The sequence below is a fragment of the Peromyscus maniculatus genome, chromosome 2 (genome assembly GCF_049852395.1).
Source record: "Peromyscus maniculatus bairdii isolate BWxNUB_F1_BW_parent chromosome 2, HU_Pman_BW_mat_3.1, whole genome shotgun sequence".
In the NCBI taxonomy this organism is placed as follows: Eukaryota; Metazoa; Chordata; class Mammalia; order Rodentia; family Cricetidae; genus Peromyscus; species Peromyscus maniculatus.
The window spans coordinates 17,096,581-17,121,946 of NC_134853.1; the positions used below are offsets into that span (position 1 = coordinate 17,096,581).

Genomic DNA, 25,366 nt, shown 5'->3' on the forward strand with positions numbered 1-25,366 from the left:
CCACCCACTTGAACTCTTGTGGAGGTCACCTGATCCCAAAGGGTAGTCAAGTACACATCAGCCTGCCTGATGGCACAAATGCAGAGCCTATCAGAGCATGCCCAGCCTCTTCTGTGCCCACACCTTCACGATGGGATAGGTCAGTGTCCTGGACGTGACACACTTAGAGGAACGTGACAGAAGATTCTTGGTAAGATAGAGACTAGAGACAGGAACACTGAACTCTCTCACACTCTCAAAAAAACACTTTGCATATCCAGGTGGACCCCCTGCACTCAGGCCCACAGCCTTTCAGGCCGGGTCAGAGGCCCTTGGAACGTGGATTTGCTTTTCTCCAAGCCATTTTTTTTTCTCAGCAGTCGCTCCTGGATGTGTCGCTAGCGAGGATAAAACAGTCCCTCACTTCTGGCCAACTTTTCTCGGCTCCCTGACTCCCAGAGGGCTGTGGCGCCGGTCGCCCTGCCTCCTCCCGGGTGGCCATCCGAGGGCGGGGCCGAGGCGGGCCAGGAAATGCCCGGGAGTGGGTGTCACCTGCTGAAACAACTTGTTGACTCCCAGGAGCACGGCCAGCTCGGTGCGTGGCTCACCTGTCCCCAGCGCGCAGGGCCGCTCGCCCCCCACTGCCCAGCCATGAGCAAGTTGGGCAAGTTGTTCAGAGGGACCCGCTCCTCCCGGGCCCGCGCCGCTCCCAGCCCCCAGGAGGCCCTGGCCCGCCTTCGGGAGACCGAGGAGATGCTGGCCAAGAAGCAGGAGTACCTGGAGAACCGAATCCAGAGGGAGCTCGCCCTAGCCAAGAAGCACGGCTCCCAGAACAAACGAGGTAGGCTGCGCCCCAGGCCAGGCCGCTCTCACCCACTCCTGCCCTGGGGACCATCTCCAGCTAGGCGCCTGTGTCCCCCTAGGCCATCTGGCTTGCCTTTCGAGGAACTGACCTGCCCCCCAGGCCCTGGTGATTGAGACACCTAAGCCAGGCACCTGCCAGGCAGGCATTATGCTCAGCTCCAAAAATCCCAGTAATCTCGATGAGCAACATTTGTATGTAATATTTAAATGACTTAAATCAATCTATGATGAACCTGAAATCAAAACTTTGAAGTCGGGATGAATATTACTGATCATTTTCTCTTGTCTTGGGCTCATGTCTTGGGTTTTAATGGTACTTCTTTATTAAAACTCTTTTTTTTTATGTGATGTTTTGCTCATTGTCATTTTGTGTATTTTTTTTGGAGTTGTAAGAATATTGCATCCAAAGGAAGTTTAACTTGTGACTGCGTTTTCTGGATCCCCTTGGATTTTACCCTTGGTTTCCCACTTTCTAGCCTGGCTATGTTGACTATACATATCAATTTTCTCTTGTATGTTTATATTCAAGTCACACATGCAGCTTATGTGTAAATAAATCTCTGGGGAGGCATGCTCTAATATACTCTGGTTTATCTTGCTCCTCTGCTATTGAAAACTTCAGTTGTCTGTTGTGCAGTCCAATCTTAAAAAAAAAAAAACCAACAACAAAACAACAGAGTCAAGAATTAAATATTAAGTTTCCTATCACTGGCTGTTAGTCCACACAAAGGACTTTGAGTCAATAATGACTGTTGATGAGGCTGTCACACCTTGAACCTTTTGCTCTATGTCAGAGTTCGCTGGTTTGTTCAGCATAGTGCTCTGTATAGGAACAGGCCTGGCCAGCACCTGGGTGTTCATAAAAACCCAGGGAGGAAAGGAAGTGATTTGCTCTTAATATCCGGTTGGTGGAGAACCCTGCACTCGAAGTGGCAATGACCGCTTCCCTATAGCTCTGAACAGTTGTGACCCCATGTCTGGCTTCTTTACCATATCCGTGGTTTGGGGGAAGTAGAGACCTCCCCCCCTCCTCCCCATGCCCATCCTCTGCTCTCCATCTTTTTCCTCTGTAGTCTTGGGGGATCCCAAGAACAGAACCCAGTGCCTCATGCATGCCAGGCAAGTGCTCTACCCTTGGGCCACACCCCCAGTCCAGGTTAGTCACAGGGAAGCCTTGGGAAGAATTAGCTCATCCTTGTGATGCCTCTTTGGTTCAGCGCAGGAAAGCAGTGATGCCTCAGGGAGCTGAGCTTGAAAACTCCACCCCCATAAGAGTGGGCCTGATACACACGCTCTTGTTACCTGCGATGGAAAGGCCAAGTTTCATTCTTCTCTGTTATTGCCTGTGACTTTTGCCACAGTGCAGTACGGCTTAGAGCTAAGGACTGGTTTCTATTTTTATTCCATGTTGAAAAATATTTTGGGAACTTATTTGGCGGCACTTGCTAAACAGAGACCATGCCATTATGGCTGGCTAAAAGTCAGTGGTCACGCTGTGACTCCACCCTTCCTCTTAGTTGGTTGTGCACTCCTAGGACTTGCTTAGTGTCTGTCAGAGCACAGACACCTTGCCGTTTATTTGGAACTCTGTGTCCCTTTGTTTCCAGTGGTAACTCAGTGAATATCTATTTAATAATATGGGAAGTTGAACATCTGCTTCTAGGAATTTGTAAAAATTGTGAATTTGCTTATGGAGGATGAAATGTAACATAATATGGATCATATAGAATGAGATGTAACATAATATGGGTTATATTGGTTTCCAGAGATGCTCTTCTAAAGTGTATCACATGATAAACAAGGACAGAACGTTTGAAGGGAATGCTGAGTACCAATCCAGCTCCCTTACATTAGGGAAGTTATAGATGCTCTTGTGAGCAAGTAATTCATTGGAGACAAAATTGATTTATCATTGAGATTTGTGAGTTCACTGATGTTAGACTGAGCCTGGGCCCCAATGGCTCTGGGATTAAGCAGAGGCTGGCTTCCTTGAGACCATCTTTAATATAAAGCTATGGGATGAATTCAGCCACAAGTCTGTGCATTAGAAGCACCATCAACATATTGTGTCTCCCAAATAAACCAGATCGCTTTCCAGACACGCAGCCATTCCCTTCCATTAGCCACTAGGAATGCTTTCAGACGTATAGGAAAATAAGATGCTGCAACACTGAGTGCTAAAAGGTCCCCATGCTGCACAGTGACTGCTAGACCAGCTGTAATTTGCACAACCATCAGAGAGATACAGTGTGTTTTTTGTGGAAGCTTTGCTTCTATAGCTAGCCACCTAATGTGTCAGCATCCTAGCTGAATGGCCAGGGAGCATGACATCAGAAACCACAAGTTCTCCAGTGATGAATGTCTCTACACCATCAGAAGCTTTGGCAGCATTGTGAGTACCCGAAGAGAGCTTAGCATTACTGGTGAGATGAGTAACATCTATTTGTTTTATTTATCTATCATCTATCTATCTATCTATCTATCTATCTATCTATCTATCTATCTATCTATCTATCTATCTATCTATCATCTATCTAACTGCCTATCTATATCTATCTATCTATCTATCTATCTATCTATCTATCTATCTATCTATCTATCTATCTATCTATCTATGACTTGGAATTCTCTATGCAACAGTTTAGACAATAAGTCAACCCAGGGCAGACTTCTCTGAAGCCCAAGCTCTGAACTACATGCCAAATAATCTGTATAATAAGACCCATATGAACTTCCTTAAGAAGCTAACTCAGGGTGCTAATGAGGCCCCGTGAGGAACTCCTCACAGGTTTCTTCTGGAGTAAGCAGAGGGCAGGCATGGGAAGTAGATGTTTCTCATTCAGGTTTATGAATAACAACAGAAGGGAAATAGGAAGAAAAGAGTCCCTCCAATTTACCAGCTCTTTGAATATTAAATTATAAGTCCTTAAGTTTAGTGGACATCAGTGTAGTTCTAGACTGGCCTTGAACTCAAAGAGATCAGCCTGCCCCTGCCCTCCAAGTTCTGGGATTAAAGGCATGCATCACCACTCCTGGCTAGTTTTTAAATAGGCATAACACATGTTAAAAGATGTGTGGGTTTACTACAATTGTCTAGGGATACTTTTCAGTCCCCCAGGTTTGAACAGGTGATGGAAAACTTTCGAACCCATAAGTAAATATCAGCATGGTTCCTGTTTGATCTCAAATCAGCCATAGTGTCTGGTCCCTGGTTGAGGTAGATTCTGATGGGATGTTACTCCCATAGGGCACATTCTGGGGACTGTCAATGCCTTGCCTCAGTATTTTAATCACATGGTATACTGGAGCACCCAAAAGGACAAAGTTAGGGCTACACTGATCTTATAAATCAGATAGACAAATTGCTTTGCCAATTTACTGCTGGATATTTGTTTAACCACTACATGCAGATCTGTTTTTCCTGAAAACTGGTTGAGTTATAACTGGCAGTGAGGACATGCAGAAGTAGCTAACTCTGACCTCTGACCTCTGACCTCACACTTCTTTAGAGGTTATCATTGCCATGTACCAGGAAGTGTGACTATGCACATACAACCAAATGTGCTCTGCGGCCCCTGGGGTATCATGATAGTCAAGGACCTCATGGTCCCAAAGAGTAAACAGTTGGGACAAGATTTATAATTTAATTAAAAACTTTAGGAGGCCAGAGAGGTTTAAATGCAGTTTATTCAGATTACGGGAACTCTTGCTTTGTGGCTAGTGGTCTGTTTTGGGCAAATCAGACTTATACATCACTTAATTCTTTGCCTACTTCTTTGCCATGTCACCCAGAGCAATGTTTCATCCTGTCTGTCTATTGAAGTCACCTGAACACTGGATTCTTGGCCCTAGGGATTCAGAGCTAACTGCTTGGAATGGGCTCAGGTATCAGGTTTTCAAAAAAGGGCTTCCAGCTGATGCTGCCCTGATGCATAGTTCTGGGTGGGAAATCTCAGTCCATTGTAATTTTCTAATGTGAATGAGGGGGAAAGTTCTGTCTTTCTCCCCAGCTTTCTGGACTTTTCCCATCCCAGGACCCAAGGACAATGAGTATTTGTATGCTTCCTTGAGATAGGACAAGCAACCTAACTCTTGGTGCTCCAGGCTGGTGGCCTCCAAAGCTGAAGTGCATGGTATCTCAGCATATTTCAAAGCCCTGCTGATGTGTTGGCTTGGCAATACCCTTGGAGGTGTCTGTTCTTATTTCTTCTTAAGGTCTGGTTTATATCATCCCAGATAGATGGCTGGGGATTCTGCTAAGATACAATATTCCAGTTTAATTGTTATAACGTGACACAGAGTATTTGGTGTTGGAGTTCAGAGCCTGGGCTTTAGAGCAGTCAGCCCTGCTTAGATACAGTCCCCACTGTAACTTGCAGCTTTAATGTCCCCAGACCAGGCAGCTGGCCTCCCTAGTTTCTTCTCATATGACAGTGATGTCACAGACACTCAGAGCTGTCTGGATGAGGACATCACTGGGTAAAGCATCATCAGTCCTCAGTCTGTAACAACTTTTTAAAGTTGAAATTGCCTTAAATCTTGTCTTCCAGAATAGCATTGGCTAAAACTCCATATTATTTATATATTTGAGGACAGTAGTCACTTCTCCAAGTCTCCCTTGCCTCAACTTCCCCATTTTCATTCCCTTGAAGACCTTTCTTGTGCTAAGGCTAGCTTACTATGCTGGGCCTAGAGAGAGGCTGGTGTAATGCCTGGGACAGGGTACTGTGACCCTCGCAGTGAGTGCTGCCCTGGCTTGATGACTTTGTGGCTCCTTCTCCTGACTAGGCCTGGCCCTGCTGCTTATCTTGTCCTGGGCCCCAAATCACACGTTTGGAGCAGGAACTCCAAGTATGTAATTATGTGAGATGGTGTGGGTCCACGTGAGGGTTATCTGTAGGCCATAGGCATTGAGTGTGCTGATACAAACAGTCAGGACAAGGTAAGCGGATTTGGGCAAAACCACGCTGGTGGCATTTTTACATGATTCCAATGAAATATGGTGTTGGAGCCTTTGGCTGTCCTTTTCAGGGGTCTGTTTTGGTGAATGAGTCAGCAAGCCGAGTCCTCTGTGGAAACAAGCTATTTCACTTTGGAGCCTGGGCTGTGAATGGACAAGGTTGAATTTTCTGTTGGAATCCGGATGCAGACTAGTGCACTGGGATTGTATCCATATGGAGTGGGACTGTGTACCCAGGCCACTCTTATCTCAGTGGGAGGAGCCGCCTGCACTGTTGATTTAACTTTGTGGTATAGTTGTCTTTGCCAAATTCTCCCACCCCAGACACTGGGGGCTTTGGTGTAAAGAGAGCTACCAAGCAGTCAGCTGGCTGAATGCCAGTCCTGTGAGGGCAAACGCACACACAGCTCAGGTAAAGTGAGACGGCCATAGACTGCAGGACCATGGAGAAAGCCTCCTGGGAGAGGTAGCTTACCTGATGACCTCCTTTCTGAAGAGAAAGCATGGGACTCTTTGACCATAGCACTTATACCCTGTCCGGATGCTTACCAAAGTGCTCACTCCCAGATACCCGGGGAGATCCCGCACTGAACTTGGAGCACAGCCAGCGACTCTGATCTCCACTAAACTTAGGAAGCTGTGGCTTGTTATTCCGCGAGCCACTAAACTGGGGGGACTAACTGCTATTGTTTTCTTCTGTTGTTTCTCCTGTTGTCATTCAGAAGCCTGGATGAGAACCATCCACTTCCCATCCCCTCCATTTACTCCAGAAGAAACATTTGAGGAGCTCCTCAAGGGACCTCATTAGCTTCTAAAGGAAGTTCATACTGTTCTTATAATTTACTATTATTATTATTAATTGTACAAATTAGTAGGTTTCCCTGTCTCATTTCTATATACATATATACATTTATACACAGAAATCAATTTTAATGAGCCCATCCTCTTTTTTTCCCCTATTCCCTCCCCAGTTTCTCTCCCTATCCCTAATAGTCCCATTCTACTTTCAATTCATTTGTTTTGTTTCCATATATAAGTGAAAGCATGAGATACTTGTTTTTCTGTGTGTGGCTTATTTTGCTTAATATGAAATCTTTTAGAACAGTCCATTGGCTTGCATTCGAGAGCATTTCACTGTTCTGTATGGCCACAATCTCTGGTGTATACATTGTTGTTTATATTTAGATTCTTCCCCAAAAGTCACAGGGTAAAGGGGGCCCAGTTTAGCAATGTGCAAGGTGGGCTTTGGATTTTTTTTATCATTAGTTCTCTGACCTTCTCTGTGGATGGATCTACTGTGGGGCATCATTTGATTGGCTGTTGGAAGAGAATAGAAACTCAGCATGTGGGGCATCGTTGAAGAGTGTGGATCCTTGGGGCTGTGCACTTGGGAGTTCTGTCTTGTCCTCTGTACCTCTCCCCTCATTCCCCTGCTCATTGGTTGTCATGAAGTGATCAGACTTAGGTCACCGGCCCCTCTGCCATAATGGCCAGCCTTGCCGCAGGCCCTAAGTAATGGAGACTGTGGACCATAGTCTGAAATTATGAGCTACAGAATCCTTTCCTCCTTCAGGTTGATTTTCTCAGGTATTCTTATCACAGTGATGGAATGTCGACTGGCACATTATGCACACTACATTTTATCTATCTATTAGACCAATGGTGGGCATCTATGGTGGGCATCTATGTTGACTCCATGCTTGACTTGTGTGAGTAGTGTCTGGTTCTCATGGTTCTAGGTCTCCCTTAGATTATGGAAGTTCTCAGATTTATTCCGTACTCATTACCATCAGCCATGATCACATGTTGTTTTCCTGCCTTTTTGTTATCTGATTGGTTTGTGCTACTGTCAGTATGCCAGCTCCTGGAGAAAACTGTAACTAGAACATTAATCAGTATCCATGCAAGGTATTACTTTCCAATCAACTGTCCCCTCTCTTCTTCAAAATAAATTGATGGAAAATTAAAAAAAAGAAAAACCTCCCCTTCTTACCCCAGAAGCTCCAGTTGGACATTCTCCCTGCCATGGGCTAACCTCAGGAATCTACACTAACCTAAGAACTCCACCCACATAAGCTGTTATTTAAAAACCTGTAACTTTCCCTTCTCTCCATGTCCCTCTGGTCCCAGACAAGGACTCTATGAAACTTACACTCTCAGCCACTTGCTTAGGTACTGTGCAGCATGGAGTGAGCCAGGTTTTTTTGTTTTTGTTGTTGTTGTTTGTTTTCTTGGTTGTTCCTTAAATGTTTGTTTGTTTTTCTGGAGTAGATAGAGGGTTTCACATGGCTGTAAGGGAGAGAACCAACTTGCAAAAGTTGTTGTCTGACTTCTACAATACACCATAGAATGTGTGTGTGCCCACATTTACATATCAGAGAGAGAGAGAGAGAAATAATAAATAAAAATTCTTTTTTTTTTTTTTTTTTTTGGTTCTTTGAGACAGGGTTTCTCTGTGTAGCTTTAAGCCTGTCCTGGATTCACTCTGTAGACCAGGCTGGCTTTGAACTCTGAGAGATCCATCTGCTTCTGCTTCCCGAATGCTGGGATTAAAGGGGTGCACCACCGCCGCGGCCACCACCACCCGGCAAAAATTCTTAGTGTTTATTTGTGAAGAGACACTATGACCATAGCAACTCTTCTAAAGGAAAGCATTTAATTAATTGAAAGGGCTGGCTTACAGTTTAGAGGTTTAGTCCATTATCATTATGGCAGGAAGCATGACAAGACACAAGCTGGAGAGGGAGCCAAGACTTTTATGTTTGTCTTGGCAGGCAGCAGGAAGGGAGACTGACCCTGGACCTGGCTGGAACATCTGAAACCTCAAAGCCCACCTCTCAAAGGCTACATCTCTTAGTAGTGCTGCTCGCTATGCGACTATAGAAAGCCATTTTCATTCAAACCACAATTCTCATCCCTTTTCCTTGTTCAAATCAGTATATTAAGCTTATGTCTAGTATTTAACATTTATTCTTATTAAACAACATCTCCAGTTGTCTTAGAATTAAAAACTTTTATTTAATACTTTATGTGTACTATTTCATTTACTTGAACCAGCCATAATCAGACTTTTTCATGGTTGCATAAATATTTACTAAAACACCTGGTAAGACAGATGCAAGGACAGGCCCTATGGCAGCTGCAAGGGACCTCATCCCACGGTGGCTGCTGCCGAGGAGCGGCACCTTTCATCTAGGATTTGGCCAAGCTGTGTGATGGCCTTTTGACAGATCAACACTTGAGAGATTTTTATTCATCTAGATACAAAAGAACTGACCTATATTTTTAGTCCTTGTCGTCTTATTTCTGTAATTTTCTTTTCTCTAGTCACACCCTCTATACCTTGTAAATGATGTTTCCCAACCTAAAACATCAGCACACATGTGGTTCACAGATGCCCTTTAATGGACTGGTAATGTGTTAGTGTCATCAATTCCACTGGAGAGCTTTTTACAATGACCCACCAGAAGACTCTGTTCTAAAGAGACTGAGAATGAGCGACAGGATTGATGTGCTCAGTTGCTTCTGGATGATTCCGCTGTGGGTTGGATTAGAAGGCCATGGGTAGCCTGTGGCTTCCCCTTGTTCCACCACTGTACTGCCAAGAAGAGAAGCCGTGAGGGTGGCTTAGTAGTTCTCATCTTTGGGAAGTCATATTAGATTCTAGCAATTGCTATGTTCTTTCCCAGCCTCTCTGCGTGTAGGCTTTTGAGTCCTTCTTCAAATATGTGTGACATGAATGTTTGTAGTTTTCTTTGGTTTATATTGTTTTGCATTTTATTGATTTAGCCAAAGTAAGTCAGAATTAGGTAGAAACTTTATTACTGACTCTGTGATTGTACCAGACTCATAAGCCTTAAACACTTCTGAGAAGCTGTGGCAGAGGGTACTGTGAGTTACTCGTGGGTGTACTTAGTGTTACCATTGTGTTTGTTGGTATTCAGAAATACTTAGTTTCATAACAGAAAATTATACTCTAGTCAATGACCTTTAAGGCATGGTACCTAATACTTTTTTTTTCTTTTAGTTTATGAGTCTTGCTTTGTAGGTCAGAGGTCAGTTTTGAAGTGGGCATCAGTGATTTGTTTTGATGTTTATCTTAGTTACTGTTCTGTTGCTATGAGGTGACGCCATAGCCAAGGCAACTTATGGGAGGAATCATTTAATTGGGGGCTTGCTTACAGTTTCAGAGGGTGTCATAGTGAGGAGCATGGTGGCAGGCAGGCAGGCATGGCACTGGAGCAGTAGCTGAGACTTAAAATCCTGATCCACAGGCAGGATGCAGAGAGAGTGAGACTGGGCCTGTGGGCTTTTGAGGCCTCAAAGCTACTCCCAGTAAGACACCTCCTTTAACAAGGCCGCACTTCCTAATCCTTCCTAAACAGTTCTACTATTGGGAAGCCAAACATCTAAATATATGAGCATATGGGGGCCATTCTTATTCAAATCACCACAAATCAATCTTTTTCTTTCTTTCTTTCTTTCTTTCTTTCTTTCTTTCTTTCTTTCTTTCTTTCTTTCTTTCTTTCTTTCTTTCTTTCTTTCTTTCTCTCTCTCTCTCTCTCTCTCTCTCTCTCTCTCTCTCTCTCTCTCTCTCCCTTCCTCCCTCCCTCCCTCCCTCCCTCCCTCCCTCCCTCCCTTCCTTCCTTCCTTCCTTTCTCTAGTCCTAAGTACATGTGAATATACTTATAAGGGATAAAACTGCACAGATTCTTGAAATAACAGATAACATTGGGGATTTTTAAAAATCATGTTCCGGAGACTTCACCTTAGTAAAGTTACCTGGTCCTTCACATTTAGTAGAAGCTGGTTATGATAGTTTCTCTTTTTCTGATTATTATTTGGTAGAAGTTCTAACAAGCACACATTTGGTTTCAACATTTGAAAAAGATGTAATGGGGAAAGCAAGTATAATACATAATAAACCATTTTCAGATTGGCTCTCTTGCATCACAGATGTTGGCTGTTTCCCTCAGACAACTGGAGTACACAGGGAACTAACTGCATGAAAGGAAATATTTAGGACCCATTCTAAAGCTGTGAGGTCATTGTTTAATGTGACAGGAGTTTGGACATCTGCACCACTGACTCTGCCCATCACTGCTAAGCATCCTTCCAGGCATTTCTGACTTGTAGGCATTTCCAGCGAGCAGCTGGGAGTGCTTCAGGATGGGAGAAGCCCTTATTTCCGCAGCCCTGTGAAACCTCCCTCCTGACTTCCTCAATCTAGCCTGCTATTGACTCAAAACACCAACACAGTTAATCACTACCCAGGAAAGAAAACACTCAAGCAAGCATGAACAGTGACTTTTAAAATTACAGGCAAAGAAAGGGAAATCATTCTCTAGTAGAGTTGAAAATTTTAATTAGAAGTTAAATTCTTGATTTAAAAAGTTGAAATTTGATATCTATCTTAAATGAAGTAAAGTTTACATATTTATACTAGGTTTGAATAGAAATTTAGGATAATAAAATTATGACAATTATAACTCATTTTTATTTTATATGTGAGGGTGTTTTGCCTGTGCATCACATGCCTTGTGTCCACAGAGGCCAGAAGATGGCATTAGAACCTCTGAATCTGGAGTTACAGACAGTTGTGAGTCACTGTGGGTGCTGGGAATTGAACTTGGCCTTCTGGAAGAGGAGCCAGTGCTCTTAACCACTGAGCCATCTCTCCAGCCCCTACTGATTAAATTACTCAATCAAGTATTTGTTAAACATTTTGTACTTTAAAACTGTAATTTCTTGTGATACTTTTTACAATTACAGCATAGGGCATATTAAATATGCATAAAGTGATTATACAAGCATGTTCTATATGGCAAGTATCTTACATCCGGAAGCGTATCTCCCCTGTAAAGTTAAGCACAGTTGCTGTTCCTGACATTTTTCTGTTACTATCCACTGGTTTCATAACCATACATTCCCCCTACATTTTAAGTCATAAATGATCCATAAAGTTTACTAATTTGTGAGGTTATGAATAACACTATTAGCAAATAAAAATAAACACTTCCAGTTAGTTATGTATTCTGCCTGGAGTCAAACAATTAATTGGCTTTTTACAAAGAATATCAAGCAGATTTTAATGAATTTATTTGTATGTTGCTCCAATAACTGAGTACTTCACCTCCTTGGCAATTGGTCTCTGAAAAAAAAAAATCAATTATAAGGAAAGAGAATCTTGCTAGGCATTTGAAATTTGTCTTTTGTGCTTACATTTTTGACAACTAGAGGACACTAGCATTTTTTGAATCATGAATTTTCTCTCTAGATTTACCTCCTCTAATATTCTGTTCCATGATACTCTGATCTCATCTCTAGAATGAGGACATAAGCTTCATTTTTATCAGAAAATAATTTCAATTTTCTTGGTTCATTTGCTCTCTCTCTCTCTCTCTCTCTCTCTCTCTCTCTCTCTCTCTCTCTCTCTCTCTGAAGATGAAAGAGTGTACTGATCACCCTGGCTTTCTAATGGCTTATATTGTGTGATATTAATCAATCACTTACGTTTTAAAATTGGTTCCGAATTAGTGGTTGCTTAAGGAACATACCACTTCCAAGTGCTCCTGCCTCAGAATACTGTTCGTTTATTTTTCCAGTTTCATTCTCTTTTACCATCCCCGCATCTATCTTCCCATTACATAAACCCACACATCACTATTGTGGTTTAGCTTTATTATTTTTTTTTTACAAAGCTTGCTATTTTTTTTTAAGCTTGCTATTTACCCTCTTTATGAAATTTACTACCTGGGAGACCTCTGAAAATATCTAGGTTATACATAGGGACCAGCTGGTGTGATTTGCTGTTATTTTCAAGGTATATAGTTCCTGGTTTCTCATCTATCCAAGCCAGAAAGTTCACATTGGTCTGAGATTTGCAGTTGGATAGAAGTCATGCATTTTATTGATCAGCACGTTGAGAACATGTGTAGAGAGCTTTGAAATATCTGTGTGCCCACTCTACCTTGTAGATCTCTCCTGTTTTTCTCCACTACATCTTCTATCACTAGAGACCAAATGTAATTTATGCACGTTAGTACCCACGGGCACAGTGCTCACTACATCCTGGTAATAAATGCCACCTCCCCTGTTTTTCCATGGGGCCTCCAAAGTACATCACAAATCCTCTCTCACTGAGCCCCACCCCATCCATAATAAATGTGTATGGCTTGTGGAATGAGGAATAGATGATTAAGTGCCCATTTCATGTCTTGCTTATACTGAAATCGTCACTTATTTCTTTGTCCTTCAGAGCCTAACAGTGCCAGGCATATGGTAGAAACTCAGTACATACTTAAGAGACTGAAATGAATGAATAAAGAACATTTATTGAAAGTGTAAACGTTCAGAAAAATTCATAATAGGATGATCCTGGGCAAAGGGCTTTAAACTTCATATTGTTTCCTCGGCTGTTTTGAATTTCACCCATGACTTTGAACAGTACTGTTTAAATTGTATTGTGGGAACCGAAGCCATGTGCCCTTATGGAGGCGTTTCCTAGTTGATAATTTGCACATGTGTAAGAACAAGGCTCACACTAAAATTCCCCAGTAAAAACATGATCATGCGATTTTCCGGTAAAAACAGAAGGTGACATAACCAATTGTGTATGACATCCGTCTCTTAAGTACTCTCCTAACTTGGCCGAAGCTTCGGAGCCTCATTATTTAGTTCTTCCCTAGAGTTCATCATCCACTCCTGGACGAGAGAAGGGCAATCATGTTCAGGTGAACAGTTCACAAACAGGCTTACCCATCTTCACTGCATTTGCTGGCTCCTCGAAGGTTCTTTTTAAAAAATTTCTTTTCGAGACAGGGTTTCTCTGTGTAGCTTTGGTGCCTGTCCTGGAACTCACTCTGTAGACCAGGCTGGCCTCGAACTCACAGAGATCTGCCTGCCTCTGCCTCCTGAGTGCTGGGATTAAAGTGCCCCACCACTGCCTGGCTTCCTGGAAGGTTCTTATGGTTTAAAAATGACCCTATTTACACACCTTGGATGAAGGGGAATAGACTAACCTTTAAAGTCAAGCTTTCTTATTTATTTTTTAATTTTTTTAACTTTCTTTTAATTATTCTTTGTGTCTTTTACATCATACATCTTAATCTCATTCATTTCCCTTCCCTTCATATTGTATCCACCCTCTGCCCTTGCAACCCCTCCCAATAAAATAAAATTTAAGAGAAAAAAAGAAAAAAGGAAGAAAGGAAAAATCCCGTCATGGAAGCTGTAGTGTGACAGTGTGAGCCACGCAGTAAACCCTTTTCTCTATATCCTTACTTGTAACTGTTCATGGCAAAGAGTCATTGGTCTGGTTCAAGGCCTCTGGTTTCCTCTACACTATCGATGCTGGGCCTCCACTGGGACTCCCTTTGGATATCCTGTTGTTGCCCCGTGTTGTGGAGATCCTGCAGCTTTGGGTCTGTAGGACCCCATACCGCCGCAGATCATAGATGGGATGGATGTTGGGGTGGGCCAACTCATAACCCTAGTTCTGGGCCTGGGTAGTTGCAGGATTGGTCAACCTGCCAACTCTTCCCTGTCCTAACCACCAGGGTGATCTCTCCAGCATTGCTCCAGCTGGCCAGCTCCTTGCAACCGTGAGCAAGCTGTGGGGCCAATTCTCCTGCTTTCACGCCCTCAGGGTCCGCTCTCCCACACTTAGATCATCAGAGCGAGCTCTACTGTGTTACCCAGGCAGGTTGCAGGGACCACTCTCCTGAGTGCTGCAGAGATGGTGAGGGGCAGGGCCAGCTCTCCGACTCTTCCGACCTCAGCTCCACCTCTCCCACTCACCACAGGTGTTAGTGGCAGGGGGTGGGTGGGGAGGAGGCCATCTCTTCCCTGTCTGCACCACCATATGGCAGATGAAGGGCAGGACCAGATCTCCCATGCTCGTGTTCTCAGGCCAGTTCACCCATCCCTCCATCATTAGGGTCAGCTCTGCTGTGCTGCCCAGGTGAGGTGCAGGGCCTCCAGCACTTATGACCTCAGGGCCAGCTCGCCCACCTACCTCAGGCATAGAGGGGTGGGGGAATAGAGCATCTCTTCCCCGCCCCGTGCTGCCATTTGGCAAATGAGAGGCGGGACCGATCTCTCATGCTCACATTCTTGGGGGCGGCTCACCTGTGTCCTTGTAAACAGGGTCAGCTCTGTTGTGCTGCCCAGATGAAGTGCAGGGCCCGCGTTCCTGAATGTTGTAGCTGGTAAGGGGGAGGGTCAGCTCCCTTGCCAGCTGGAGGCAGTAGAGGAGAGGGGGCGGGGTATCTTTCCCTCACCCTCAAACCACACCACAGATGAGGGGGTGTGGCCGGCTAACCCATTCTCCCACCCTCAGGGCCAGCTCCTACTGTGCTGCCCAGGTGAGGAGCAGGGCCTGCTTTCCTGAGTGGCTGCAGCTGGTGAGGGGTTGGGTCAGGTTCCCCACCAGCTGCAGGTGGTGAGGGGCGAGGAGTGAGGAGCGAGGGGAAGAGGGCATCTTTCTGTAGCACGAATTGTTGGAAAGTCTTATTAATAAAAACAAACCCGGAGCCAGGTATTGGGGTGAACGCTGAAAGATCAGAGAAACAGAATCAGGTACAGTCACCTCACCTCGCCAACTCCTCAGCTGATCTTGTTTCCTCAAACTGGAAGACTGTATCCTCATCCAAGTGGATCTCAGCTGAACTGCTGCTAAAAGCCTCAAGTTCCTAAAGCCTAAAGACTAGTTCCTGGTCCTCACGCCTTATATATCTTTCTGCTTCCTGCCATCACTTCCTGAGATTAAAGGTGTGAGTCACCATGCCTGGCTGTTTCCAGTGTGACTTTGAACTCACTCTGCCTCCAGAATGCTAGGATTAAAGGTGTGTGTGCCACCATTTTCTGGCCTCTATGTTTATCTAGTGGCTGTTCTGTTCTCTGACCCCAGATAAGTTTATTAGGGTGCATAATATTTTGGGGAATACAATATCACCACATCTTTCCCTCATCCATGCCACCACATAGCCTATGAGAGGAGAGCTACCTGCTCCCCCATTCTCACACCCCCAGGGCCAGCTCACCCGTATCCCTAAGAAGAGGGCCAGCTCTATTGTGCTGACCAGGAGAGGTGTAGGACCTTCTCCCCTGAGTGCTTCAGCCTTCAGCTTCAGTGAGGGGCGGGGCAGGTTCTGCCTAGTGTTGCAGCCAGTGAGGGGCGGGGCCAACTTTGAACAGCTCTGTCCTCTCTGCCTTTGGTGGTATCAGGAGCCGCAGACATCAACATAGACCACAGCTGCATCAGAGCCATGTGCCCAGACATGGGCCCCAGCAGCAGTCCAGACCTAGAAGGATGTCTTACTTATAATATGAACAATGAAGTGGCAACTCTTTTTCCTGTCTTAAATTATGTGACACTGATTTCTGCAAACCTTCCTCCTTTGGCGACATGGTAGACTGGTTTAATTTTGGATTGCGTGGATAATTCTTAGATTTCGGTCCCAGTCCCCAGTGAGTGGTTGAAACGTTCCAGCAGGTGTCCTGTTGGCAATGCACAGGTTCTGCAGCTCTCCAGCCGAGGGCACATTTCTGCTGTGGGAGGAGACCAACCCCTGGCTGTTTCTCACCCAGAAGAGAATACAATAGGTGCCATTGTTGTAGGAAGACTATTGTCCAGGTCTCAGGAGCTACTCATGAGCACACATAGGAAGTTGGAGGATTGAATTAGACCTTCAAAGTGAGTTAAATTACATGGTTCCAAGAGTGTCCTTTGACAAATCAGAGCAATGCTTGCTTGTCACTCTCGTTTGCCTCTGGGGGAAAAAAAAGACAGTTGTTTCTCTCTCTTTTTGTGCACTAGGAACCCCAACCAAGGCCACTCCAGCTGGATCAGTGGCGTCATCACTCCATGTAACAGCAGCTCGTGGAGAGACTTACTTGTACTTCTTGTCTTTTAGGAACTGACAGCTCTTGTCTTAATGATTGAGGGAGAAGCTTTAACGTGCCAGGAAAAAGCCACAGTGGTTTTCAAGTGTCTTGGGGTCAGACTCAACAACACAGAAGCTGTTGGCTTTATTCGCACAGGATTAAGATAAACACTTCAGATTTCAAGCTGAATGCACATCTAGATGCCTTGCTTCTTTGGAACACATGGTCGAGTGGCCTCAGTGGACAGAGCCAGCTGTGCTACATCTGCTGAGACAAGGCTATACTGGCATGTCACAGGGCCCCTCCTCTTAGTGTTCTGAGATGGAGGCCTGTGTCTAGTGCCACGTCTTGCCTTCCTGGCACTATTATTATTATGATTATTATCATCACCATCATCATCATTGTACAGAATCTTTTTACTCTCTCTCTAAGAGAAAACAAAGCTGGCTTTTTCAATGACTTTCTCTCTGCCTCACTCATTTTCATTTCTAGTTGACTTCTGAGTTGGGGACTCTGGCATATCTGTAGTTTGTAGAATCAGGAATTATAGTACAGAGTTGAGATGCCAAATCTAGATGAATTTTTTACACTTCTCCCAAGTGTTTTGAATGCATGAAACAATATGTTGGTTTAGGCATTTAGGACTGTGGTCTGCTTCTGCGTTGGAATGTGATGCACAGACAGGAGAATCAGGTGAACCAGGTAGCCTGCATTACACTGCTGTATAGGGGCAGGAATGGAAGATGAGAACCGACTCTTGAAAACTGCCCTCTGACCTCCACATGCACGCAGTGGCAAGTGTGCACCCCTCACAGGTGCACGTGGACATGCATGCAAATAAAATAGTGTCTGGTAAATAACATGGGTAAGGTTGGGTGTTGTATCTTGTAGCTCCATCTGTGGGATTTTGACTACCCGTGAAGGAAATGATCATGATGTTCTAAATCTTCATGTTTTAGACACTGCAATGATATTTTCCATATTTATTTAACCTAATGCCTAAAAACTCGATGTCTTTTTTCCATGTAACTACACAATTTATATAAAGTCAGAGATTTGAAATCATAAGCTCCAGAGCACAGTGTTCTGTTGTCCTCTGGGTGTGGCTTTTATTATCTGGGAGAGGAATGTTACAAGACTAGAGAAGATCATACACCTAAGTCAATATGCACCCAGGTTATTAAGTGCTTGAGGTAGGACTAAATCCCAGGCACAGACCATAAAGCTTCCCTTGTACCAAACTGTGTTTCTTGATTTTCAAGAGTAATTATAGGTGTTTTTAAATAATAAACATGTCATATTTATTAATGAAGAACTTAAAAATTTCTTTAAAATATGAAGAACACTTTTGGGACAAAACGCAGTGCTGGGTTTTCATTAAGCACAGACCCTGTACGAGCCTGGCAAGACAAGGATGATATTCTGGGCTTCTACTTCCAAGATGCTGAGTAGAGGTGTGCCATTGGAGTTTAGCTTCTCAGGATACTCTGCTGAATAGCATTGTTTGTTGTACCTATGGAGATATGGAGATGTTTTATCATATTGTGTTCATGTTGGAAGTTATCCTGAAAGCAGTGGGCAGTTTGTCAGTGGTAATTACAAATAAGGTGTACAAACTTATTAATTGGGGATGTTATATAGATAGCTAATTATTTAGTAACTAAATAAAACACAAAGAGTATATAAGGTGGTTTCATAATTTATCACTAATTCTTTCAATTCCCTAGTCTCATTTAATATAAATTTCTAGATGAGCAAACTGAAATTTGAAATGAGGGAATGACTTTCCCAAGAGCAGGTATTTATAAAGTCATAGAAGACTCACACTCCAGGCTTGAGGGTCATATATTTCCTATGGTATTGTGCTATTATACAGGTCCAGAGAGTTATGGCAATTTTCAATTAATGCTCATTCATTGCACCTCCTGTAAAATGGCTAATACTATTGCCTTTCTTATTATTCATTGCAGATCAAATACCACAAATCTCATAAGTTACCTACGCCCAGTCTGGCTGTGAAGAGACACCATGACAAAGGCAACCCTTATAAAATACAGTATTTTAATTGGGGGCTTGCTTACAATTTCAGAGGCTTAGTCCATTATTGTCACGATGGGAAGCATGGCAGCACACAGGCAGACATGGTGCTGGTAAAGTAGCCGAGTTTTACATCCCAATCTCAGGCAGAGAGAAAGAATCTGGGCCTGTCATGGGCTTTTGAAACCTCAAAGCCAACCCTCAGTGACACACTTCCTCCAACAAGACCACACCTCCTAATCCTTCTAATCCTTTCTAACAGTTCTGCTCTGTGGTGACTGAGCATCCAAATATTTGAGCCCATGGGGCTCTTCTTATTCAAACCACCACACTGAGATTTATAGAGAATGATTAGTTTTTGTTGTGTACTTGGCTGACTATGCACCAACAATTGGAGGAGGTTCTGAGGCAATAGGTCATAGGGGTCTCTATCTGTTTTCAAAGCGTCTATAATCGGGCACAGGTGAGGTGGGGTGGAACAGACTTTGTAAATGACCACAGACCAGTGTCATAGACCAATAGTAGTTCAGATTCCATGAGCAGTGTGACAGAAGAGGGTGTCATCTGGCCATTGTCCTTGTGCACTGACAGTCCCTCACCCAGCTCAGCCTTACTTAAGTGTGATATAACAAGGACATTCGACCACTTAACTTAAAAAAAATAGTTTTTAGATATTCCCTAAAGGACAGGTCTCATAGATAAGATCTAGTCTGTAATTAAAATGTAGATGCTGCTTATCAAGGGCTCCAACTGTGGATGTTGCATCTGAAGAGGGAAAGAGAGAGCAGACCCTAAGTAGACCTTGAGCTCCAGCTGGGCAGATGGGCAGGGAGCAGGGAGGGCAGGGAGAAATGTTAGTAATTGCAAAGAAAGCAAAAACGTCCCAAACCCACAGGAAATCCTTTAATAGCAAGTGCAGGAATCACCAGGTGAGTATTATGGCCTGTCATGCACAGAAAGCATGGCCCTTCCTGAACAGGTGTATGGCCTACTCTAGGAGCTATCTTATATAACAACACACACACACACACACACACACACACACACACACACACACACACACATACACACACAACAAACAAAAAAAAAAACGTACTCTTCTCTAATCTTTAATTTACAAATATGAACCTGTAGAAGATAAGAATGTCAAGAGAAGGCAGTTGCATGAATAAAATGTATCTTAAGTAAAGCAAGCAATGGGCCCAGAAGACAGAAAATGTTTGGAATAAAAAGGTTATCAAATTTTTGTTAGCATGCAGGAAGATTGAGGAGGTCATTGCATCTGTGAGGCAAGAGCAGGCTGCCATTAGTCAGCTACTAGGGAACTAGAAAATGCTCTTAGAAATTAAAAACATCATTGAAGGCGAGGTGTGGTGGTATATATTAACATCATAACTTGGGAGGCAGAATCAGGAGGATCAGGCGTTCAGGGCCAGCTTGGGTCACACAAGACTCTATCTCAAAAAACTCAAACAACTTTCTTTCCAACTTGGGTCCACCAGAAAGTTTCCTGCAAAGAAGCATGTTGAGAAAAAGAAGGGTTGCTCTTCTATCAAGGAGGTAGTGATGCTGGAATACACCATGAATATTCGTAAGAGCATCCATGAGTGGCCTTCAGGACGTGTACCTCTCAGGCACTCAGAGAAATCTGCAGCTTTGCCACAAAGGCTATTAGGACTTCAGAAGTGCACATTGATACGAGGCTCAACAAAGCTGCCAAGGCTAGAGCAACAAGGAGTGTTCCATATTGTATCTATGTGCACTTGTCCAGAAAATTTAATAAGGATGAGAGTTCACCAAGCAAGCTATATACTGTGGTAAACTATGTCTCTGTTACCGTGTTCAAACATCCATAGATGTAGGTTGTGGATGAGAACTGAGTGTTAGAGTCACAATCTGAAACACAAACTACTGCCACAACAAACAAAATACTTAAAAAAATTAGCAGAAACGAATATAGCTGAAGATAAGTTAGGGATATAGAAGACAGAGTCAAGGAGTCCTAGAACTTCTATAAAAATACAGAGATGTTAATGAAGACAGTATTTAGACTTATAGGGATTTTGAACGAGAAAGAGACAAAAAAGAGAATGTTCACTAAGGGAGCAAAGATATAGCTAATAAAATAAAAAAAGATATAGCTAATAAAAATAAAAATTTCAGAAGAGAGTACATAGGAATAACAGAGGAGAAGGAACGAAGGACACAATAGAAAATCATTTTCTCAAGCTGAAGGTAGACCTGACTCTACAATATGGAAGTATCCAGCCACCATAGCAAGAAGAACCACCGCCATGTCTGCACATCTTCAATGAATGGTTGTGGAACTCCTGGCCAAGAGGAAGAAGCAGATGACCCCAGTAATCTGAAGGCAACTCCTTGCGCTACAATAGGCTGATTGGCTGCAAGACTGTGGGAGCGGAGCCCGGGGCCTACCCCAAAGGGGTCATGGAGGCCATGCGATGGAGAGCAGGCCAGCAACAGTCAGCCACTTCTTACCTGAGGACCACCATCAACTAGAGTGCCTGGGCCACTCTCAGCAGCAGCACGCACGTGGACTGCAAGAAAAAGTACCGCTCGGATCTGCACATGGCTGACACACCATCCCCACAGCCTGCAGTGGTGAAGAGGGAGTGGACCTGTGACCCCAAGAGTGCCTGAGCCCACGCCCCAGAAACAAGGAAGAGTTCACTGACTTTTTCAGCCCTGGGTGTGGGGAGTTTGGGGGGATTGTGTGTTGTGGGGAGTGTAGCTAGAGTTTTCCGCCTTGCCCACAGTCAGGACAAATCTTTGTCACCCGCCAGTCCCACAGCCGCTCAGACCCAACCAAGTAAACACAGAGACTTATATTGCTTTTGGGATATTTGCTGTTAATTTCTCCCAAAAAATTACTGCAAGCTCTTTGCCAAGGTTCACTTTCTGTCCATAATTTTTCAATGTCCTCCTTAGTTAATGGTACGACAATTTCTGCTGGGTCTATGCCTGCTAATTGACGAAGTCTCAATTTTCCTTTGTAAATTAAGTCAGAGATTTTTTCCACATAAGTTTTTAATTTTTTATTTGGTTTATTTGGTAAAAATATCCATTCCAATATAATATCTTCCCTCTGCATTAATATTCCAGTAGGAGAACGCCTAGAAGGTAAAATAACCAAAATACAATCCAGCTTTGGATCAATACGATCCACGTGTCCTTCATGCACTTTCTTTTCTACCAAGGCTAATTCTTTCTCAGCTTCAGGTGATAATTCTCTTGGACTATTTAAGTCCTTGTCACCTTCTAAAGTTTTAAACAAATTAGTCAGTTCATCATTTTTTACCCCAACAATAGTTCGTAGATGAGAAATATCTCCAAATAATCTTTGAAAGTCATTAAGAGTCTGTAGTCTATCTCTCCGAATTTGCACCTTTTGGGGTCTAATTTTTTGTAGCTCTATTTTATATCCTAAATAATTAATAGAATCTCCTCTTTGTTAGTCCCGCCTATCCTTCCTGCCTAGCCACAGCCGATCAGGTTTTATTTATTGATCAATCAGAACAACTTGACATACAGACCATCCCCCAGCACAGCCAAGTGCAGACCATCTCAGACACCTGCACTCAGGCCCATGGTCCTAATCATCCTCTATGCGGACCTGCTGGGTAACGCCACAAAGAACCCAAGAAGGGCTCCCACAGGACATACAGAACATCCCACAGCAGGGGAGTACCCACTAGGTGGTTAGTTTTTAGAAAAAGGTAATGCCTATGGTTAGTTAAAAAAAGAAAGGCAATGCCTATTCATATACTGGCAAACTCTCATAGCTTCTAGGTAAAAATAAAATATTAACTATTTTCAGAAGAATATTAGAAAAATGTTAAAACGAGCTTTTGGAATGTTACCCAGAGACAGTGGAATAGTATATTAAAATTCTTGAAATAGTTTTAATGAACGAGTCTTTAAAACTTTAACATTTAACTTTTAAGTAAAGTGAAGACATTTTAGACATGTAGGTATTCAGAGAATTTTTATGTATCCATCTTTATAAGTTTACATATATTAGGGGTGTGTGTGTGTGTGTGTGAAAATACTTTCCTGAACAAAAGAAGACTCACTCCAGAAAAATCTTTTAAATCTAAGAATGAGAATGATGTGGAATACAGGGAGCAATAATAAGAAAATAAGAGACAGTAAACACTATAATTTAGTGTAAATATCTGGAGCTGTGATATTTAATACAAGTATTAATAAGTCTTTTAAAATTGAAGGGATAAAAAGATTAATAACCATCAACTAACAATACTGCTGATTGTTGTTTGTAATAATGTATTTTAATGAACAGGAGCATCTTATCTTAAAACTGACTATGATGCTCCAGGCTTCCTCAAATTTGTGACCCTCTTGCCTCAGCCTCTGAAATGATGGGATTATAGAAGTAAAACTTTTAATTATTGTAATTAGATATTGTAGACTGTGATGACAAGAGAGTCTAATTTCCAAACAATAACATACAGATATTAATTAATTTTCGACAGGGTTATAGAAGTCCACAAATACATTAAATGTAAATACAAGTATAATCCATCAGAGAAATAAATTTTTTATATACAAGTAATCAAAGTAAAAAATGAACAAAGATATTTATAATTTCACATAAAGGAAATAAAGAGGACAAAGAGTATAATAAGCAGAAAATGCATAGAATATCATATCAGATAATCCAAAAGTTATTACAACAAATGAGGCTAAAATATGTATTAAATAGTGACTATTGAATAAGCTGTCTATTATTGAGTCCAGCCTGGGCTACATGAAGAAATTTTGTCTCAAAAATAACCAAATAAGCTAACAAACCATGTTTGAAATAGAGAGTCACGTGAAAGTTATTGTGGCAGATTATAATTTTTGAAAAGGCCAATATACTAATTTAAAATAAAGTAAAATGGAATTTAAAGTAAAAGAGATAAAATGAGATGGGGTATTTTTTATATGGGTTTTCGAGAAGTTTTTGCAGTTTATTAATCTTTCACTAAAGTCAATGACAATCTCTTCTGTATTTTACCAGCATGGATGCTGGCTTCTGCAGTACTGAGTGTCTTCATTTGGTTCTTATATTCCTTTCACTGTCTGCTCGACCTCTTCCTTCTCCTACTATGCCACAGCTTACTAGTTGGCATTTTTGTTAATTTTTCTTTGTACTGTCTGAGGAATCACAAACCATATCAAAGCCAGTCACCTTGCTGCTACTAAGGTGGACTCTGAATTCAGATATAAAGATGGCATGGTGTGTGTGTGTGTACACCTCTATCGTCTTCTTGGCTTTCTGCCTTCCATTCTGTGGCCTTCTCAGGGTGGAGGATTTCAGTTAAGTAAGCCTTTGTTTTCTCCCAGGTCCTCGCTTTGGGCGGTTACTGGGTCATTCATGATGGTGGCTGCCCCTCAGGCAGCCAGGAAGGAACAGAGCTACATCAATCACTAGTAAAAACCACCAAGAGGTCATGGCTGAGTGAGAGTCCTTGAAATGACAGTGAAAAATTATTGGAATAAATAACTGAAGCCATTGGATCTACAAAAACAGATTGACTGGAGCAGACTTGGGAGGTTTTCTTCTCAGAGATTTGTTGTGATAACATTCCTGCTTCCTTCTAAATCCACAAACTGCTTGACTTCTGTTGCCTGAATCCTCATTGGTCTTAATAATAAAGATCTGGAGTCAGATATCAGGGTGAAAACTAAAAGACTTCTTACCTCTACTGAACCCTCAGCCTGAAAGGGCACTGAGCTCCTGTCTCCTCCAGCCTTCTATTCCTCTCTCTGCCCAGCCATATCACTTCCCGTTTCCTCCTCCCTCGTGCTGGCATTAAAGGCACGAGATCCCAAGTGCTGGGATTAAAGATGTGTGCCACCATTGCCTGGCTCTGTTTCTCTTTTAGACTGGATCAATCTTGTGTAGCTTAGGGTGGCCTTGAACTCACAGAGACCCATCTGCCTCTGCCTCCCGAGTGCTCAGATTAAAGGTGTGTGCCACCACTGCCTGGCTTCTATGGCTAACTAGTGGCCTGGCTCTGTACTCCAATCTTCAGGTAAGCTTTATTTGTTAGATCACAAACAAAAATATCACCACAGACTTCTTTTGTCAAATCGGCTTAGTTATCATTTATCTGCATATTACGTGTTGCACATATTATAGCATACTTCTACTGTTCTCTTCTTGGATTTTCCCCAAATGTCTTGCCAAACTGGATGTTTTGAGCCCTTTGAGAGGGTATCTCACAGGGTGCCACAGTCAAAAGAACCCTCATGGTTTTGTGGCTTCCAGGTGAAGCAGGTAAAGCCCCCCCCCCCCGGGGGGGGGGTTGGGGGTTGGGCAGGGGAGGGCTATTCAGATCTTGTTTCTCAGAAGCAGTGCTCTACCCTCTCAGCAGAGTGCTATCTGACTCTTGAGCAGCACTCCAGCTGCGTTGATTTCAGGACACTCATGTTACATGCAACCTTAAGGGCCATCTCACTTCAGATCAAGGTGTTCAGCCTTAGGTTTTGACAGGCTGGCTGCCGTTAGCAAGCCACTGCATTTCTTGGAGTCTTAGTAAATTTGCCTTCGAGAAAATGAGGCTAGATTTGACAGCCATTAAGGTCCTTTCCTCTTGTAAAGATTGATAA

At 43.0% G+C, this 25,366-nt stretch overlaps 1 protein-coding gene across 1 annotated transcript in view; it reads left to right on the forward strand.

The window, feature by feature from the left end:
- The first annotated feature begins 490 nt into the window (after positions 1-490).
- Chmp4c (charged multivesicular body protein 4C) overlaps positions 491-25,366 on the forward strand; it is a 32,731-nt gene continuing 7,855 nt past the window's right edge. Inside the window, exon 1 of the mRNA XM_006977869.4 lies at positions 491-820. Coding sequence (XP_006977931.2) covers positions 511-820 — 310 coding nt within the window. The 5' untranslated portion in view covers positions 491-510. The remainder of the gene's footprint in view (positions 821-25,366) is intronic.